This window comes from Sapajus apella, unplaced genomic scaffold (genome assembly GCF_009761245.1).
Source record: "Sapajus apella isolate SASKATOON/1434 unplaced genomic scaffold, GSC_monkey_1.0 scaffold16, whole genome shotgun sequence".
Lineage (NCBI taxonomy): Eukaryota > Metazoa > Chordata > Mammalia > Primates > Cebidae > Sapajus > Sapajus apella.
In genome coordinates this window covers 11,647,230-11,667,527 of record NW_022436956.1, presented here as the reverse complement: position 1 = coordinate 11,667,527, position 20,298 = coordinate 11,647,230, and the positions used below count along the sequence as shown (strand labels likewise).

General features: G+C 47.9%; 1 protein-coding gene across 19 annotated transcripts in view; it reads left to right on the top strand.

Annotated features, from left to right (window-relative positions):
• Positions 1-18,122, top strand: part of GRAMD1B (GRAM domain containing 1B) — a 269,058-nt gene extending 250,936 nt beyond the window's left edge. For 10 of the 19 annotated variants that reach the window (XM_032285138.1, XM_032285135.1, XM_032285127.1 and 7 more), the window contains 9 exons: positions 267-385; positions 668-810; positions 3,284-3,387; positions 3,977-4,180; positions 5,261-5,351; positions 8,929-8,940; positions 9,276-9,383; positions 9,697-9,814; positions 12,972-18,122. In XM_032285138.1, coding sequence (XP_032141029.1) covers positions 267-385; positions 668-810; positions 3,284-3,387; positions 3,977-4,180; positions 5,261-5,351; positions 8,929-8,940; positions 9,276-9,383; positions 9,697-9,814; positions 12,972-13,064 — 992 coding nt within the window. In that variant the 3' untranslated portion in view covers positions 13,065-18,122. The remainder of the gene's footprint in view (positions 1-266; positions 386-667; positions 811-3,283; positions 3,388-3,976; positions 4,181-5,260; positions 5,352-8,928; positions 8,941-9,275; positions 9,384-9,696; positions 9,815-12,971) is intronic. The other 9 variants (XM_032285132.1, XM_032285126.1, XM_032285134.1 and 6 more) reach the window with 3 other exon arrangements.
• Positions 18,123-20,298: the final 2,176 nt, after the last annotated feature.

Below are 20,298 nucleotides of genomic sequence, written 5' to 3'. Positions count from 1 at the left end.
CCAAGACCTCCTGTCCCAGCCCAAGGAACAATCAGCATTCTGGAGCCTTGTGTAGAATTTTGACAATGCTACAATGCGCCTCTTTCTGCTTCAACTACTCCTCCTCTTCCCACCCTCCCCCCTGGCCCTCAGGCTCCCATTGGCTTCCTTTCGGGGGCCAGGCAGTAGTAAGCACAGTCAAGAAGGTCACTTGGAGGGGAAACTTGGATTGGGGAGGGGGGCTCTGCCTTCCCCTCCCTCATTCTAGGGCTGTCCTCTACCCTTAGATATCATCTTCCATCCATGGAAAAAGGAGGAGAATGGAAACCAGAGCCGAGTGATTCTTTATACCATCACCCTTACCAACCCTCTGGCTCCCAAAACTGCCACTGTCAGGGAGACACAGGTGAGCAGAGCTGGCAGATGCACAGAAGAGCAGTCTGGAAAATCTGTGTTCTGTCTTGAAGGATTAAGGGCAGATGTCAGGAAGAAGTTTCAGGGCACAAGTGTCATTTTGCCCCAAAGTGGTGGTGGCATCTTGCTCGTTTAGATGTTGCTGATTCCAGTGATTCTGGTTCTTCTCCTCAGAAGTCGTGGGGTGGGATGGGCTTGGGGTGGCTGGAGAAGGTGCTTTTCCAAGTATCTTGCTCCTCCTCACTTTTGTCCAATGGACCTTTCCTGCCCACAGACCATGTACAAGGCGAGCCAGGAGAGTGAATGTTACGTGATAGATGCCGAAGTCCTCACCCACGACGTGCCCTACCACGACTACTTCTACACAATCAATCGCTACACCCTCACCCGCGTGGCTCGGAACAAGAGCCGACTCAGGTGCAGTGTGTAGAGGGCCCGGTGCGGTCAGATGGGGGTCCCTACCTTAGAGAACGTTCATGTGCTCTTGGCGGGGAAGGAGGAGGTGGGGTGTGCTTGGCTGCTCACTTTCTTTATTCTACCTTCTGTTTGAAGCCTTCTGAGGCTCACCCACCACCCTCTTTTTAAAGAGTTAATTATTCTTCCACTCTGTGCATCTTGTTAGTAAAACTTATATAGCTACTGCTATTTATTGATGACTTATACAGTACAGTGTAGGTGCTTTATTGCTTATACAGTATAGTATAGGCTATCTACATTCACCAGAGGCTTTAGAATGACTCGAGGAGGTGAATTTATCTTCATTTTTCAGGTAAAACTGAGTTTCATGTAAGTTAAGCAACTTTGCCAAGAGTCATGTCTCTAGTAGACACTGAAGCCCAGAGCTTAGCGTCGTGAACCTGTGCCCCGTCCACCATGCTGCATGCATTGTCATTAGACAGGGAGCTTCACAAGGGCAGGAATTCCATCCCACTCACACTTTATTCCCAGCACCCAACTGGGCCTGCACATATCAGAGTCCAGAGAACAGCGATGGAATGAATAATTAGTTCTCGGCATTGTGGTGTGCTTCCAAAGGAAGGAAGAAATTTACACCCTGACATTTTAAGAAACTTGTAGTCTAATTGAAAAGGCAGGACACACACCCATTTGAAAATCATCAGACTGTTTACCTGTACCTTAGACCAAGTTCTGTTGGTTGTGAGGAGCCAAAAATCAACTGACGTTGTTCAAATAAAAATTTGGTAAAAGGTTGCACAGAGATCTCTTGGGCATCAAGATGTGCACATCAAGAAGGATCTTTGTGCTTCATGCCTGTATTCCCACACTTTGGGAGGCTTAGGCAGGAGGATTGCTTGAGCCCAGGAGTTCAAGAACAGCCTGGGCAATGTAGCGAGACCCTGTGTCTGCAGAAAATAGAAGTCAGCCAGGAGTAGTGGCATGTACTGTAGTCCAGCTACTCGGGAGTCTGTGGTGGGAGGATCGCTTAAGCCCAGGAGTTTGAGGCTGCAATGAGCTATGACTGCACAACTGGACTCCAGCCTGGGAGACTGAGTAAGACCCTGTCTCTTAAAAAAGAGATTTTACAAAGGAGATTTTGAAAAATGCATCTTTTTCATTCTCTTGGTAATTTCTTTTGGGGGGTGGGTGTTCTGTGCTTCCTCCTGAATGTGTACTTCTCTTCCTCCTTCATCTTCCTTCTCTTCCTCCTTCTTTTATTTCCCTTCCTTCTCTCTCCCTCTTGTTCTTATCCTTTCCTTCACAGTGCCTAGGTTTCTTAATTCTAGGTTCCCCAGATCTTCCAATCACATCTTTGATCTGCAGCCATGCAGAGGTAGCTGGTTGACCTTGAACAGACCAGTACAGGAAGGTGCCCATCCACAGTCTAGTCAGCGGTTGTTGAGTTGGGGAGCGAGGTGTCTCCAAGTACAGACTTTCTCTCATCGGGACATGGGTGGAGGTGGCATCCCTAAGGAGGAGGATGAGGCCGGACTGGCAGCCTTCGTCACAGGTGGGATGGATTAGCGGGTAGAATCTATTGACAGATGCAGATGAACCTAAGGGGGAGGCAAAGAGCAGGGCTATTGCATAGGAGAGGAAAGAGCTGATATTGCAGGAGGTATGGGCAGAAGTGCGACCAGTGACTGGGAGAGAGAATGCCTGGAAAAGAGCGAGAGCCGGTGAGGTCTGGGGTGCAGTGGAGAGGCAGGAGCCAGGGCCGGCAGCAGATGATACTCTTTTTTTTTTTTTTTTTTTTTTTCCTGAGACAGGCTCTCATTCTCTTGCCTAGGCTGGAGTGCAGTGGTGCAATCATGACTCACTGCATCTTCAACCTTAATCTCACATTAGCTGGGACTACAGGCATGCCCCTGGCTAATTTTTTTTTTTTTTTTTGTAAAGATGGGGTCTCACTATGTTGCCCTGGGTGACTGATACTTTTAAAGGTTACAGTAATAAAACCCCAGAGCTTGACTTAGACTTAAAAGGCTCTGGAGAAGGAGAGAAGGACCCTGACGAAAGGATGGGGCATCTTACTTTCTGTCAGTGTCAGTTTCTCAAAAGACTTGAACTTCAGGCAAAGCCTTCCTTTGCCTGGCAGGCAGGCTGCTGGACCTTTGTGAGACCCCTGAGGGGAAGCAGTGTGCCGTCATAAGAGCTCTGGAGTCGGAACCCTAACTGTTAGCCTTTGTGCTCCTTAAATATCCTACACCCCAATTTTCTCATCTGTGAAATGGTGATAGATCCACCAGTTCCACTGATCTCAGAGAGTGGTCATGGAGATCAGAAAATGTGATGGATGTGGAAGGACCTTTTAACTTGTAAAATTTAGTACAAATGTGAAGTAACTTTGGCCTTAACCTCGAATTTCCTTTTTCCCAGCAGAGGCAGGTCCATCCAGGAAATGACATCTTGTTTCTGGCTTGCTCCTCAGGGTCTCCACAGAGCTGCGCTATCGAAAACAGCCCTGGGGGTTAGTGAAAACCTTCATCGAGAAGAACTTCTGGAGTGGGCTGGAGGACTACTTCCGCCATTTAGGTGAGCACTACAATCCTTGCTGCTAGCTGGGCTGCAGAGACGGTGAGCTGCACAGCGGCCGCCCACCATTCCGGAGAGTGGTATTGAGAATAGGGCAGAGACTGAAAAGGGAAGTAGTTTCATGAGGTTCCCACACCTGCTCCAGGAGTAGACACCAAATTTTGCATGTATGTGGACATGTGCATTTTTAAAGACTGTGTCTAGGATGTTTAGGAGATCATTTAGGGATCTATAACACCCCTCATGCCAAAAGGAACCATAGATCTAGTGATATAGGTGGTTCTGTGATGAGAAGTATCTGTAAAATGCCTGCAAATGCATCTATTTAAGAAGTGTATGCCCCAAATTGTATACATGGGAGTGTAGCTATTGGGAACATATGGTTCCTTGCAATGTTGAATAACCCCAAAGGAGGGGTTTGACTGGGGCTGGGTGCCAGAAGAACCTCCTGAGACTTGTGGGCATCCCTGAGGGTCATCAACCTGCCCAACCAACTTCCCAGAATACAGAACAGAAAAATGGTTCCTGCAGAGAGTCGCATCTGGAGGGCTGAAGGTAGCCTCTCCTGTGGCCCTTTTGTCTCTGATAGAGAGTGAGCTGGCCAAAACGGAGAGCACTTATTTGGCTGAGATGCACAGACAGTCTCCCAAAGAGAAGGCCAGCAAGACTACAACGGTGCGGAGGAGGAAGCGTCCCCATGCCCACTTGCGAGTCCCTCACCTAGAAGAGGTGATGAGCCCAGTCACCACACCCACGGATGAGGATGTGGGCCACAGGATCAAACATGTGGCAGGTGTGTGCCAGGTGGGGACAGGTGGGGTGTGTGGGCTTTGGGCTGGAGCTGCCTGCCCATACCAGGGCACACACATGCACACTCATTTTGCACGTTGGGTATAATTTGTATATAATTTGAATGTAAGTCACTATAGCTGAGGCTCCCAATGCTCTGTTTCTCTTTGCTCTTTAAGTTCCTCAGCCCCAGCTGAACTTATATGTTTCCTGTCATTAACAAAAACTGCCTTTGTGTTTATGCCTTTGTGTTGTCCTAGTTTCATGGCTTACCTGCATAGGCTCAAGTATGAAGCTTCCAAGTTCTTGGGAAATACACTGAGGAGACTCCAGAGCTCAGACCACAGAGATTACCTCATTACACAAAGATCAGGGAGTCCAAGGCAGCCCCCCTTCACTTCACCTCCATGGGCCAACCCAGGCTTGCCTCTCAGGCCATGGACTCCCTTAATATTTCTTCCTCTTCCCACCCAGCCACTCACATCCTTGTCTTTGCTGAATCATGGAAACCTGGGGCTCTAAGGGGCCTTAGAGACTGACTAATTGAGCTGGGTAGGGACAGGGGAGGCAGAAGAAGAGGGGGAGAATGGGGGGAGAGTGCCAGCCTTCTGCATCCCCACTAGCTTCACCTCTAGCACTTCCAAGTTATGTGTTTTGCATTTAAGATTTCTGACTGACATTGCATTTGAGTAAACTGACTCTCAGAGAGCTTACATGACTTGTCCACTGTCATGTAGCTTACTAGGAACAGAGCCAGAGCCAGACGCCAGCTATCTTTAGTCCTGCCCCAGTGCTACGTCCCCTCCCATGGCTGATCACTTTGTCTTGGGAATGTATACCCTAGTTACATGGGCCTATAGATTCTCTCATTTGTTCAGTGATCACCTGACCCAACCCATGACCTTGTCCTTGAGGATTTTACCTTCTCCTCTTGGAGAGCTGGCAGCATCTATCATAGCGTTGCTGCCACAGTGTCCTGGACATTTTTCCATCAATCTCTGAAGTTTGCTGTTTGACCAGTGTCCCCCAGCAGTTGTTGGACTTGCAGGTCACCATGGTGACGGTCTCTTTATTCTCCCTGCAGGTTCCACGCAGACGCGGCATATCCCTGAGGACACTCCCAACGGTTTCCACCTGCAGAGCGTGTCCAAGCTGCTTCTGGTTATCAGCTGTGTGTAAGGGACTCTAGGTTCTCCTACCCTGCCCTCACCACCTTCCCTTTCTAGCCTGGTGCCCTAGCCCTCCTCTCTTGAAGGATCTGAGCACCCTTACTGTTTTCCCTGTTTTCTCCTTTGTCCTCTAGTCTTCTCTGTCTGGACTGGTTGCTCTGCCTGTGGCTTACCTCTTTGCTTCTTTTTCTCTGCTTTGTTCAGCATTTACTGTATGGTAGGCTTTCAGAAGGAAATGCTTCATGCAGCATCCGTACCCTTCAGGGATTCAGTTTCAAGTGGGTGAGAGAGATAGAACATTCAAAATTCCTGCACAGATGGTTAAATGCTAACAGAGAGATGCTGCGGGGCATTTTAGGAGTCCATTCCTTCATTAGATGTTCTGGGCATCTGCTCTGTGCCAGGCACTGGAACTGTGCACTCACGGAGCCCACACATTGGCAGGCTAGCCAGACAAAATCAATGCCTACAATACAGAAAAAGTGGGTGCTTATTTTAATGTAGACTATTTATAATAATTGCTATGACATGATAAAACAGCAGGCTCAGTAACTTGCGTAGAAAGATGCTGTCCTAGGGAAAAACGAAGACAAAAGAAATGAAGACGTAAGATGGAAGCACACAGTTAGCTATCTGAGGAACGGGGCCACGCCATCGCCTGCCCAGGACTTCATCCATTGTGAGCAGGAAGCAGCTAGGACATCTAAGGACAGCTCTTCCACTTGGCTCAGCCCACAGCACGGTCCCATGCCTTCCTTGGATGGGGGTATGCTTCCAGAGTGTGGGGCATCGGTGGGTGGGAGCACTGCAGCTGGCCAGATGCGTGCACAGTGCACACTGCTGTTCACTGTGCATCAGCTTGCCTCCAGTTCAGTCTCGCTTCTGTGATGCCGGCCTCACTGAAGCATTCTCAGAGAGGCATGGGCAGAGCACAGCCTCACCCTCAGGAAACTCTGAAGGAAGCCCAGTAGTGACATGGTCAGATTTGTACTAAAGAGAAAAGTCACTCTGACAACAAAATGTCAGATGGATTCGAGAAGCAAAGACTGGAGGCAGGGAGGTCAGTCAGGGTGAGCTGTGAGATCTAGGTGAGAGCAGCTGTCAGGCTGAAGGCCTGGAGCTGGGAGATCCTGGAAGGCAAAGACTCATCACCTATCTGGTTATGTAGGGAAGGAAGATGAACTACTGATTCAAGGGACCGCAAATGGTCATGTCATTACAGAAATCTGGAATTGAGCAAAGCATTTCCAGAGAAGACATTAACAGTTCCAGGTATGTCTGAGGGGCCATAGGTTATCCAGGAAGAGGTGACAGATATGTGCCGATGTGGTTCTGGAGCTCAGGTGACAAGTGTAGGCTACAGTCACTGCTTAATTATCCATAGCACTAAAGCCATGGTGTGAATGAGACCATCCATAGACAGTATAGAGTGTGACAAAGAAGACAAGGTCCAGGATGACCCTGGGGATCACTTAAAGGATGGGAAGCCATGAGGAACGTAAAGTGGACTCTCTCACCAACTTCAATATGTCACATAAAAGTAGATGCAGCCGGGCGCGGTGGCTCAAGCCTGTAATCCCAGCACTTTGGGAGGCCGAGGCGGGTGGATCACGAGGTCAAGAGATCGAGACCATCCTGGTCAATATGGTGAAACCCCGTCTCCACTAAAAATACAAAAAATTAGCTGGGCATGGTGGTGCGTGCCTGTAATCCCAGCTACTCAGGGGGCTGAGGCAGGAGAATTGCCTGAACCCAGGAGGCGGAGGTTGCGGTGAGCCGAGATCGCGCCATTGCACTCCAGCCTGGGTAACAAGAGTGAAACTCCGTCTCAAAAAGAAAAAAAAAAATTAAAAAAAGTAGATGCAAAATTCTTCTTATGACAGCATAAGAAATGAAGACATTATTACAAAATTAAAAACAAAAGCAACTGTAAAACTAGTAAAAGTCACACTTTGCAACGTCAATCTAATGTGATTCATGCCATTGTTCTTGTTAAGTTAAATCTCTTTCTTGTATTGGATTTTGGTTGCTAGAGTGCTGTAACCTCAGGTTAGTTCTGTGTTTAAAGCTCTTTCTGCATTTTGACTTTTAAGTAGAGAAGGCCTGCACCCCTAAGCAAATTGTGTAGCATGTTTAACTTTTGGGTTTTGTTAAGTTTAGAATGATCAGACTTTCTAATTCAATGCGACAGGATCCAGGCCAAGTGTCTGCTGACAGCCTGCACGTGGGACAGGCTGACACAGCACAGCTTGCCCTGTGTTTGGCGGGCTCCTGTCCCCACAGGCCTGCTCCAGTGTGACTCAGCCACCTCCTTTCTCTGTTTAGACAACCGCGCAGCCGTCACCCAGCCAGCATACAGGGGTATCCCCTGACCTTCGCTTAGCACAGACAGGATAGTAAACATAAACCCAAATGCAGGCACCAAGATCATGAACAGGATGTGCTGAAGAGGTGGGTGTTCAGGTGAATGCAGTAGCACGATCTCAGCTCACTCCAACCTCCACCTCCCAGGCTCAAGCAATCCTCCTGCCTCAGCTTCCCTAGTAGCTGGGTCCACAAGTGCATGTCACCATACCCGACTAATTTTTAAAAACTTTTTTTGTAGAGATGGGGCTTTGCTATGTTGCCCAAGCTGGTTTTGAACTCCCCAGCTTAAGCAATCCACCCACCTCAGCCTCCCAAAGTGCTGGGATTACAGGCGTGAGCTATCATGCCCAGCCTATCTTCTCATTTTTTTGGTCATCTTCTCTCTTCTTATGTGTGTCTACATCTTCTCTGTTAATGATAAGAACTATCCTTTGTGTAGGGCCTATGGTGTGCCTTGATATGTTACAATATATGCCCTTTCATCTACAGAACAGCCCCAGTAGGGTAGGTATCATTGTCCCTCGGTCAGAGAAGCTAGGAAACTTAATCAAAAGTTAAGAGGCTTTTAAGTGATGAGTCAGGGTTTGCATGCAGTTCTGTGGGTCCCTGGATCCTCTACCCACGGTGCTGTCCTCATCTCTCCATCCCATGAGCTTGTTATACAGTGATGGTTAGGCAGCCAGTGGGGCTGAGAGGAGGGAATTTCTGCAGTCTCTCTGTGACTTCTCATTCCTCACAGCCCCTCCAGCCCCTGGATGATCCTTGCCTCCCCCATCTCTCACCAATTCTGACCCAGACCCTGGGAAACCTCAGCCTGTCTCCATGACCCCTGCCAGGTGGTATGAGGTTGAGGCAGGGAACATTGCAGCTTGAGGGAAGTTCTGCTAACATCTGTGAGCAACATCATGGGCAGAGATAGGGACCCACTGGAATTCCTCCTTCAGTCTCACCCTTCAGTTACATCCTAAGGATGGGTTGGTGGGGGGAATCTTTTCTCAGTTTAGCACCCATGAAATGCTAAGAGTCTGTCCCTTGTTGCTTTCTCGTGCCCTGTCCTTGCTGGGCCTCCTCGTCCACTGTGTCTTTGCTTCTAGTATTTTTTTCTCATATGCTCTCACTCGCTCCCGGCTTGATATTCAGTGCAGTTTTCCCCTTCCCCACACTCGCCTTTTCTAACCTCTGCCTCCTCCCCATTTTTCTTCCTTGCTCCCATTAGGATCTGTTTCAGGTACTGGCTCTATGATTACTGTTTTACCCCCTCATCTCTTTTCCTTTCCACCTTACCTCTCTTCCCCCAGGTGCCCAGGCTCTGGGTGCCTGTGCATCTCTCCTTTCTAGTGCCTTCATCCCACGCCCCTCTCCATGGCTCTCCCACTGTATCCTGGCCCTTCCAGATTAGGCTGCTCCTCTCTCTCCCCCTTGCCGTGTGTGTCTGGCTCACTCACTCACTGCAATGCTTTGGATGGCCCACTGTCAGGGACAGCAGCCTCTGGGATGGGGGATGTTCCGTTTCTTCACAACATCTCACTGCTGTTGCTTTTTTTGCCCATGTCTCCTTCCTAGTCTGGTGCTGCTGGTCATCCTTAACATGATGCTCTTCTACAAACTCTGGATGTTGGAATACACCACGCAGACCCTCACTGCCTGGCAGGGTCTAAGGCTCCAAGAAAGGTAATCCTGGCCTGGTCCCATCACCTCCACCTCCATCCCACCCAGTGCCATGACACCTGTCTCCCAGTCTCCTTGGGACTGCCTCACTGCCCTTGCCCAAGGGATAGCCCTCTGGGAAGAGCCCATGGGGAAATTCAGAATCTGTCCCTATAACTTCAGCCCACTTCTGATCTGGGACACAGGGGAACCAGGGCCAGTGAGCAGAGGACAAAGCACTCTGATGTGACTCTCTGTCCTTTAGGGGTCTGGGAGCACAGGACAGTTCACTGAGCATAACTCCAGCTGCTGGGGTACCCCTTCTTCTACCCCACAGGTTACCCCAGTCTCAGACAGAATGGGCCCAGCTCTTAGAGTCCCAACAAAAGTACCACGATACTGAGCTCCAAAAATGGAGGGAGATCATCAAATCCTCAGTGATGCTCCTTGACCAGGTGAGATGCCCCACCTTCTCTGCTTGCCTTGGCCTTTGGGAGTGGGGACTCCTTCCTTTATGCTCTAAGAAAGATCCTTGTCTCTATCACCACCCTCCAGACTTCTCCCTCCAATTCATTCTTCTTCCAGGCCATGCATTGTTGTAAAAGGGAAACCACGCTTGAAGGGGCTGCTAGAAACGCAGCTGTATTCTAAAAAAATAATAACAATAAAGACCCATTGAATTTGCAACAGGAAAGCTGTGGGTTAGATGGAAGGAGAACTAATTTTATATTTTTGGTAACACAGAACCATCTGACAGGCATTTAAACAGAGAACCACCACCCCCCACCACACCAATCCTTTTACAGAGATTTGTCTTCCCAGAGGACGTGTCTTTGAGTTTTTCAAGTGTATACCACCTCCTCCTCTGACAGTCAGTGGCACTGCACTGATAGTCTGGGAAGATGACTGCGCTTCGTCTTCTTTCCATAAGATCATCTTTGTTGTACAGTTTGCCTGTATTCCCCCCCCCCGCCCCCACCATCCCCCAAAGCTAGATCCAGCTATTTTGGGAAATCATCCTGAGGCAAAATCAATAATTAGCCTAGTTTCCTTGGGGGAGGGAGCTTCCTACTTCCCCAGAATATTTTAGTATCTTATAAAACATAGATCCACGCAGTTTCCTAGAGAGCAGGAACCTGACTTTGCTGTGCAAGAGAATTATTAGGAAAATATTAGACTCAGGATTTACCCTGCTATGCAACAACTTCTCTCCCTGAAGAGCTGTCTTTCTGACATTTTGTGACCAGCCAGAGCTGAGATGGCATCCCAGCCTTGCCATTAACTAATTTTGTGACCCTGAGCAAGGGACCTGGAGCTTCTGTTTCTTCATTTATAAAATAGGAATTGTAGACATAGCTTCATGGAACTGTCGTCAAGATTTGATGGCATCTGAGCAGTGCTCATTAATATTAAACTTTATTTCATTGTATTGTTTGATTTTAGCTCTAAGGGAAAAAAAAAGGAGGCTTGGCATGGTGGCTCACACCTGTAATCCCAACACTTTGGGAGGCTGAGGTGGGAGGATCACTTGAGGTCATGAGTTTGAGACCAGCCTGGCCAACATGGAGAAACCCTGTCTCTACTCAAAATACAAAAATTAGCCAGGCATGGTGGTGCACGGCTATAATCCCAGCTACTTGAGCAGCTGAGGCAGGAGAATCGCTTGAACCCAGCGGGTGGAGGTTTCAGTGAGCTGAGATCGTGCCACTGCCCTCCAACCTGGACAACAGAGTGAAACTTTGTCTCAAAAAAAAAAAAAGTAAGGGAAAAGAATCTTAATGTAGCTATCAGGACCCAGTTGAATGTATTTAGCTTTGCTGCTCCCCTTAGGAGGGCATATTATTTTTAACCGAAAGAGGACAAAAAGCATAGTGAGGGGTTTGGAAACCCTGTCATTTCAAGAAGGTTGATGGAATTGAAGGCACACTCAGGAGAAGGGAATGTGGGGGTGAGGAGAACAGGGTGGTCCTCAGACAACCAGGCCAACGTGTCGAGTGTTACTGGAAAAGCCCAGAGCACTGAACTGGGGCTAGAATTTTAAGAAAGTAATTTTTTTTAAAGTCATCAAATGCAAACAGCTTGTGGTTAATGCTGTCCAGCAGTGGAACAGGCTACTGTAGAGAACTGAGATTCCAGCACTGAAAGTGCTCAAGGGGTGACCAGATGATGATGGATAAAGAACTTGTAAATTAAATTGGGGCAGTTGGACTGGCTGACCCAGGGATGTCTTCCAACTCTAGAACCCTATTTCAGAATGGGCCGCCTTAACTTGAGGGCTTGGGGCTGTCAGATTTATAGCCTAGTGGACCCTATAAGTATTAAGAAAGTTGTTTATTTCAAACCCTTTAAAAGTAACTTGTCAAAGAACAGAATGAGCACCCCCTCTCTCTTGAGCAGAAGATATAAAAGAACCAGAGAGAAGAAAGCGGTAGATTAAGCAGAGAGACCCAAATCCATAAGAATTTACCCCAGAAATGTCTTATGTTGTAACAGACGAGTTTACCCAGAGACAGTATTTAAATACGTGAGTATTTAACTATGTGGTGGTATGATGGGCAATTTTCGAATTCTGCTGGGCTCTATTCTAGTCTTCCATTTAGACTACAACCTATGACCTAAAAATGTTAATTTACTGATATGGATACCAACTAGGAACCTACTCAGTTTTCTGCCTGGTGCCCCTGGGTGTACAAGGGAAGGATTAGACACTGTTCCAGTCCCAGCAAACATGTAACCAAGCAACGAAAGATGACTGCCGTCCAGAGCCCGAGCGTGTGCTGTGTGAGGGACCATGAAGGAGAGGGATGACTAGGAGCTGGAGAGTTTGGATTTGTTCTGAGCCTTAGCAGATGGGTGAGATTGGAATAGGCAAGAGTGCAAAGATTCCCAGGCGGGGCGAACAGTGTGGCTAAATGTACAAAGACAGGCATGTGGTACATTAAGGATCAACAGAGAAACCGGATGAAACAAGTAGATTAAGTCAGTGGCAGCCTGAGAGGCTCTTTGTAGCAGTTGAACGCTTCAAGAGAGTTCTTGATTCAGCACCGAGACCCAGTAAGCCCTACCCAAGGGCTTCCCCAGGCTAGATGGTCTGTCTCCTTTCTTTCTTTCTTTTTTCCTCTCATTTTTTTCTTTTCTTTCTCTCTCCATCTCCCTTTCCCTCTCTTTCTTTTAAGAGACAGGGTCTTGCTTATTGCCCAGGCTGGAATGCAGTGGTGCAGTCACAATTCACTACAGTCTCAAACTCCCAGGTTCAAGCCATCTTCCCACCCCAGTCTCCCAAGTAGTTAAGACTACAGGTGCACATCACAAGGCCTGGCTAATTTTTAAATTCCTAATAGAGATGGGTCTCTCTGTGTTGCCCAGGTTGGTCTGAAACTCCTGGCCTCAAGCAATCCTCCCACCTCTGCCTCCCAAAGTGCTGGGATTACAGGTGTGAGTCACAGCGCCCGGCCTGACTGTCCCCTTTCTGTTTGAAACTGTGCCCTGAGAACCACCCTTGCTTCAGGTGCCTGACCCTTGTCAGCTCCATGGCATAGTTGGAGGCCTGCCCTAGGCGGGTGTGGGGAGAGGGCTGCTAGGTCAAGAATCCCACTGAAAGCACAGACCCAGGCCTGGGGTGGGGATTTCTATCTTGCAGATGAAGGACTCGCTCATCAACCTTCAGAACGGCATCAGGTCCCGGGACTACACATCGGAAAGTGAAGAAAAGAGGAATCGCTATCATTGACAAGGCAGGAACAGGGTGACTGCAAGAGGCCTGTGCAATACATGTACATAGACCATATAAATATATATATATAAATATATATATACAGAATATAAATATATATATTATATACAGATTTTAAAAAAGAGATAATGCCTATGTACCAGGGAGAAGGAGCGGGACCTCCCGCCCCCTGTGCTGGCCGGAGCAGCGTTTTCCTATGGTGGAGCGGCTGAGGAGGGCAGGAACCGCCTCTCAGCACCAACCTCCCCTGATCTCCCTCCTCCCACCCTCTGTTCCCCACCCCTTCCCTTGCTGACCATTCTTGGCTCTTAGAAAGGAAATGTTGTTGAGCCAAAATTATGCCCGTGAAGACCCTAGGGTCTCAAAAAGAAGTCTCAAGTGGGCATTGCTTAAGGTGCTTCATTCCCTAATCCCCTTTTGATTTGTTTCCAAAATAAAAGAGAATCTTTTCTTCCCTACCCCAGGCTTCCCCAGGCGTTCTCTTGGGAACACAGAAGCATCAAGGGAGCCCAATCTAAACTCATAGGGCTGGCTACCCACTTGATCTAGACTGTACTGAGCGTCAGGTGGAGAGGATGCTTGGAAAGCTAGGAAGGCTGCATTGTGGGGTGGCAGGCTCCCGAGACTTGTGTTCTGAAGGATGCTCTCCTCCATCACCCTTGCACCTTCCTCCGACCTGTGTAGGGTGTGGACCCACTAAGGGCTGGGAATTTCTTACCCCACCCGCTTTCTCTCTGGTCTTCTCCCAGGCTGGATCTGGGCAAAGTGTCACTTTTTAGTGCCTAAATTCCTATTGTTTCTCTGTGCCCTAAGAGCACATTGTTTATTAGCCAGGGTGGAGCATTTTCGACCTTGTTAAACCTCTTTTAGTGCAAGTCAGGTCTATGGCTCTGCGGCCTTTGCTTGGAGCTGTCAGTGTGATTTCCAGGATGAGTCAGGGTGTGCTGGGCCCTCCAGGATTTGAGACAGGGAGAGAAAGCCCTCACCACATCCAGGGTGCAGGGTCTACCCACAGAACACTGTGAGTGGTGAGCGCCAAGATGGGTAGCCAGCACCATTTGTTCTTGGAACAAACCAGCATTAGCCAATGGAGACAATTGTCTGAGACAATTTGCATGTGGAAAAAGCATCTAAGCCATTGGAAGGACTTGGCAAGGGTGCATGTGTTTGGGCAGGAAAAGGCCAAGTGAAATCTATGTCCCCAGGGAGCCAAACATTCCAAATCCTGAGTTTCTCAGACTTGCGAATGGGGATTCTGGCAGGGGATGGAGTACAAATCCTGCTCTGGTCTCTGGCCCCAGAGAGGTGTAAGATCATTAAGGAGCAGAAGATGCTAGCTCTAAAGAGTGAGACATTCAGGGCCTTTTCAGCGTTGGCCCAGTAGCACCATGCATTTATCTGAATTCACGGGGCCCTTTGGGCACATTCACCATCCCTCATACACTAAATACTATTTCTTCATATCATGACCGAAAGAGTCCCACCAGCTCCAGGCAGAGCTTGTGGAGATGCATGAAACAGTCACAGCCAGTTTGGCATGCAGAGCTCTTCAGGCTTGCTTGATCTTCTCCTGGGCTTCTTGATGCAGGTACAGAAGGAACCCCAGATGTCCTAGACGTCCTAGGACATCAGCCCAAAGGATAAAGGATTTTATCACTCATTTACCCCCAAAGATAAAGTTGTATTTTTCTCTTAGAATGGCGTTTGACTCCCTGTGGCAGTTTACAGTTTTTGACTTTTCCATGTGAGAATAAGGCCTTGGTATTTCCCTAAGGGCAGGATCAGAAAACAGGAAGGTCCAAGCCCAGATCATCCTCCAAGGGAGGAGGATGAGGAGCCTCCAGGTCATCAGCTAGAGTAGATATTCCTCCCCTAGAGGAGGAGATGGGAGGAAATGCAGTTTCATGTAATCCCTGTGAAGAGTGCATATGCCCACCAGCCAGTGGGTCCTTGTTCCGTTCTTGTCCAGGACCTCTGGCGAGGGACACGGGAAGGGATCAAGGGTCATGGGCCCTGAGCCAAAGAAGGAGGCATGGTACAGATTGCTGAAAGTCTCCCCCTGGGCACAGCCAGAAGCCAAAACTATTCCCAGGAAAATTTTGAATGCAAAAATTGTAAATTTTTGAATTTCTTTCATACATAATTGTTTACTGAAGATATTTAATTATTAAAGGTGCCATGGTGAGACCTTCAGGATGACTTAAAAAAGGTTCTTTGCTGGGAGTCGAGTGACAGTGCAGACGTGGCCGCAGGGAGTTGTTTTGTGTCTGCTTTACCTCTCAGGACCATTCTTAGGAGGAGGAGGTGGCAGGGAAGGCAGCACTGAGTATATCAGAAGAACCCTCTGGTTTTTTTGTGATTTGAACCCAGTAGATGATGTGTGCCTATAGGGAATGTCCTTTAAGAATCACGGATTTCTTGTGGGCTCTCTCTGTTCTAATAATTTTTTGACTATCACACCAGGAGAAAACCAACAACTCTATTTGTTCCCAAACAAAATCTCTTTCCCCTTAGTAACTTGTGAAAGAGATGTTAACTCGCCCTTGCAGATAAGTGAAACAAATAAATAGCATTGTATTCCTGGCCAGTAGCCTGGCGAGTTGGTGTCTGCAACAGAGCATCAAAATCACTACTTCTTATGTAATTTCTTCTAGCCAGTGCTTTTTTGTTTGGTTTTTGTTTACTGGGGACACACAGGAGTCTTTCTGTAATGATTTAAGTGGTAAAATGTTAGAGTTTGCACTCAATTTTAAAGAATTTGCAGTTTTGAACCAGGTGAAGAACAGCTATAGGATGTAAAGTTTCATTACAGCTTACTGTGAAAGAATTGACAAGCCTGGCCATCCACCTCTCTGGAGACAAGAGGATTACATCTCAGGCCAGCAAGATCAACTGCATGAAACTCTGTATAAGAGCACTGCACTGACAGTTGGGAAACCTGGGCCTGGGTTCTGACTCTTCCATTGACAAATCTCTGTGGCCTTGGGCAAGTCAGTCCCCCTCTTTGAGCTTCAGTATCCTCCTGTCACAGGAAGGAGTTGGGCTAGATCACCTTTAAGGTAGGTTCTAGCTTTGACATCATCTTGGGTGGTAGGCCAGAGGCTGGGAAGGCTGGGTGGACTTTGTCAGTTGCTCTGCTAGGAGGGAACAAGCCCAGAGGCTGAAGCTTCCCAGTATTTAGAGGCGTGGTGTAGCAGTGTCTGCGTTAAAGTTTATTCTTTAAGTGGCTAGGAGGGCTGGGGAGGCCCAGTGGTGCAGAGAGAGAGAGAGATCAAGCTTGATGTATTGCTCAGTATTCACCTAGAAGGGCGTCTTCCTTCTTTGGCCTAGTTTGTGAAGGGATCTTCCTTTGGACTCTCTTGGGAGAACATTCTTTCCGAGGGAACCCATCTTCTGTCTCTAGGCTCTGTGAAGCCTTTCACCTATCTATCCTTCATCCCTATTGGTAGAAGAAACAGTGGAGACAAGCTATTTCTGGTTGTAGCCCTTCTCTTTTGTCTAGATGGGGTTTGGATTCAGTATGAAGCTTTGGCTAAAACCGTTGAGTTGCCTTAGAGCACTGACACTAAGAACCTGGAATGACGTGGGGAGGACCAAGAGAGCTGGAGAGGAATGCTTTGTGAGAAGTGGATTCTCTCTGTGTCCCTGCCCCCCACCCAAACTTGAACTCTACCTATTACAGTTCCAGGATGAGGTCCTGGAGAAAGGACTAGGGGAAGTATCTTTCTGGATGCTTGTCGTCCCAGGAGGGTACTTTCTGTGCCATACCATGCCCCTTCTTTAAGCTCTGCAGGGCAGCCAAAGCCAGCCCTTCTCTCCTACTGCCCTCAGGAGAAATAGCACTCTTCTCCCTTCCCCCACATGGCAGGCCTCTGCTCTCCCTACACCTCATACCCTGCCTGCCTTCTCCAGGAGGAATCTCCAGGGACCCTTCCTGACTCTCCCCATCCTCACCACTTGTCTCTAGGCTGTGGGACAATCATCCCATTCACTGCTTGACATCTTTGACTTTTATTCCCCCAACCTCCAACATGTTGGCCCCAATCCCCTCCACCTCTGTGTTTTCTTCCAGAAGATGCATTTTGGGTCTGAGAGGAGCATTTTCTTGGAAGGCCATCTTTTAAGGTCCCTGCTTGCTTCCATGGTGCAGAGCAGGGATTTGCACATGGTTTTGAGAGCTCGCTTCCCACCTCTCTGCCCAGCCTTGTTACCTCACTTCTGCTCTGGTCATGGCTGTGAAGGGCCCAGCCAGCTCCCTGTTTTGATGTTCTGTGCGACAGCTCCGGGGTCTTGTGACTTGAGATCCTCAGCAGGCCTCGGGGCCCAGACTGGAGTCTTGGCTGCTGATGAGCAGCACCTTGCCTGCCGAGAGGAGCTGATGCTGGACGATCTCCCCAACTTCTGAAGGCTTAAAGAACATTGTCATTTTTCAGCCCTCCTTGCTTCTCTCAGTACAATAAGACATTGCAGAAGCAAAATGGTGGCCTCTGCTCCAGGCAAGGCAGCTGGCTCTGTCTGGGGCATCGGCCTGGGGCTTGGGTGCCATGTGCTAAGATTGCATAGTCAAAGCAGCCATTTTTGCCAACAATCGCTTGTGGCTCTCCACATTTTCCTCCCCTGCACTCAAGGGCCAGACTACTCTCTGCATGGACCAGACCATCTTCCCAAACCCATGGTGCTTTTTCCCCCAACTCAACCTAGACTCCAAGGTGGGGAGGGATGGGTCAGAGGCCGTAGTGGCCCCTGGATAATCCTGACATGGGGTGGAGTGGGGTGAGGCAGAGGGCGCAGCCCCAGCACCTGCACTGGGCCGTCTATGGGAAAGAACGCAGGTCGACTGCAGTTGAGTTGTCTGCCCGTGTGTATTTGGATCTATAACTGTACTTTGCCTGGCGCTGTGCGCAAGGTTGGAACACTTACTGCTAGTACCTAGAAACACACAAGGCTGCCCAGCCAAATCTTAATGTAAAGTAGCTAGAGCCATGGAAGTACAGTATGAATTAAAAAGAAAAAGTATTGAACTACAAAAATAAATGGTGTGCGTGTTTATTGCTTGATTTATGAGTGCTCATCACCTGGGATGTTTCTGGTCGTCCCAGATTGGCTCACAGCAAGGCCTGAAGGCATGTTTGTAGGCATGCTTGTATACACACACACACACACACACACACACACACATACACACACTCACATGCACATAGCCATCCACCTTCTCACTGGACGGAGGCTGCCTGATCAACTGGAATGGATAAGTTTTAGAGTCAGACCTGAGTCTTTACCAACTGTGTGACCTTATGCCCCATCTATCACTGCAAGTCTCAGTGTTTCAGAGATAATGCACTTAAAAACACATAGTTCTTAGTATGACAGCTGGTGTACTAAAATATACATAAATACATATATATAAATATAAATAGATTTATATATATATATATAAATAGATTTTATATATGCCTATATGTATTTGAGACGGTCTCACTGTCACCCAGGCTTCAGCCTTGATTTCCTGAGCTCAAGTGTGCTTCCCACCTCAGGCCCCCAAATAGTTGGGGCTACAGGCACACACCACCATGCCAGGCTATTATTTTTTTAGAGATGGGGTCTCACTGTGTTGCCCAGACTTGTCTCAGACTCTTGGCCTCAAGTCATCCTTCCGCCTCAGCCTACCAAAGTGTTGGGATGATTTTTAATCTTATGAGTCAGTACTACTGTTGCAGGAGATTGTGGTGGACTGTGAATCTCCGTGATGGTTTCTTGTTGACCTTTTCCCTCTTCAGGCCTTAACACTTCTAGGAAGATGGATGTTGAGAGACTGCTTTGTCTTCTTTTTTCATGTTACCTAAACTGGTGGAGCTGAGAGCCAGGCTGGCTCTTCCCTTCATTAGGTCTGCCTTGGCCTTGCAAGGAGCTCCTTGCCACCTGGTTAGGAAACTTATTTAATGCCAGGCAAGAAAGCAAGTGACTCTTGTATTCCTTCGTATTGAGTAGAGCAGGAAAGGGAAGCGGAGAGGCTAGATCACACGTTTAGTGTGGTTTTCTGTGAGGCTATTACATGATTTTCATTCTCATGCATATCCACAGATTGGGTACAGGAATTTGAAGCAGGCTGAGGTGCTGGGGAAGCCATATTCTATGGGGCAAACACACTGAGTAAGTAGGGCAAAAACCAAAGAGAGTGGTTTTTACGGGTACTTTATTGACATGAACAAGGAGTTTACTGAAAAACACCACATACAGGCATTACATTGTTGAGGGCTTAGATGGTCAGGAACATTTCTCAAGTTTGGAAAAAGATTGGCTGTGGAAAATCAAGAAAAGGCAGTATGAAGATGATAACATGGAAAATAGTTCCATCTGTTGCAAGACTAAGAGTTTGCAGATTGTGTTCGATGGGGGTTCACAAGCCTGAAAGCACTCAGCCTTCAGCGGCCTCCCTCTCCATCACACACACTGCCCAGCAGAGGAAGCTCTTGCCAAGCAGTGACACAGGGAGGAAGCATAGAGCACTGCTGGCTCTGAGGGTTAGCTGGCCTGGGATGGAGGCCGAGTTTGATGTATCAATCAGACTTGCTTGGAAGTGCTTATCTCCTGCGTCCTGCTGCAAACTCAACTAAGGGGTAGGAATTGGGCTGAGCTAATCATGAGCTGTCCACCAGCTGAGATCTTAGAGATTAAGTAAGGTTTGGATGATGCTGTTTTTCAGATCTATGACCGCATGGCACACTAACGGTCTAGACTAGCACTTCACAGAGTGGGTGCTAAAAGATGTTCGTACAGCAAGTGGATGATCAGGTTGGCAAGCACACCAAGCACTATTCAGCTACATTTGCAGTGACTAGGCGAATTCACTGGATTGGGGATTTTTTATTACAAAATGAGGTGAGAGGAAGGCTTCTTTTTTTGTTTTCATTTTCATGTTAAACTGGGAAAGGAGAAACTAAGATATATTCTGAAGTGTGTCTAGCTCTTGCTTCTCTTTCTTCCTACAAAGATGCAGTTGCACAGCCTTTTCCCTCTGAGATGTGTAGAATTTCTTTCTTGATCCAGTAATTTTGGGAGGAGAGGAGGAAGCTGCTGTCTCTTAACCATGCACTGCTCTACACACTTCGCAGCATATTCTTGCTTTGAAAAGTAACTTTCCTAGTAATATTTCTAGTTGGACATCTAAGGAGAAACCTGAAACTCAGAAGGGAGTCTGGGTGTGTG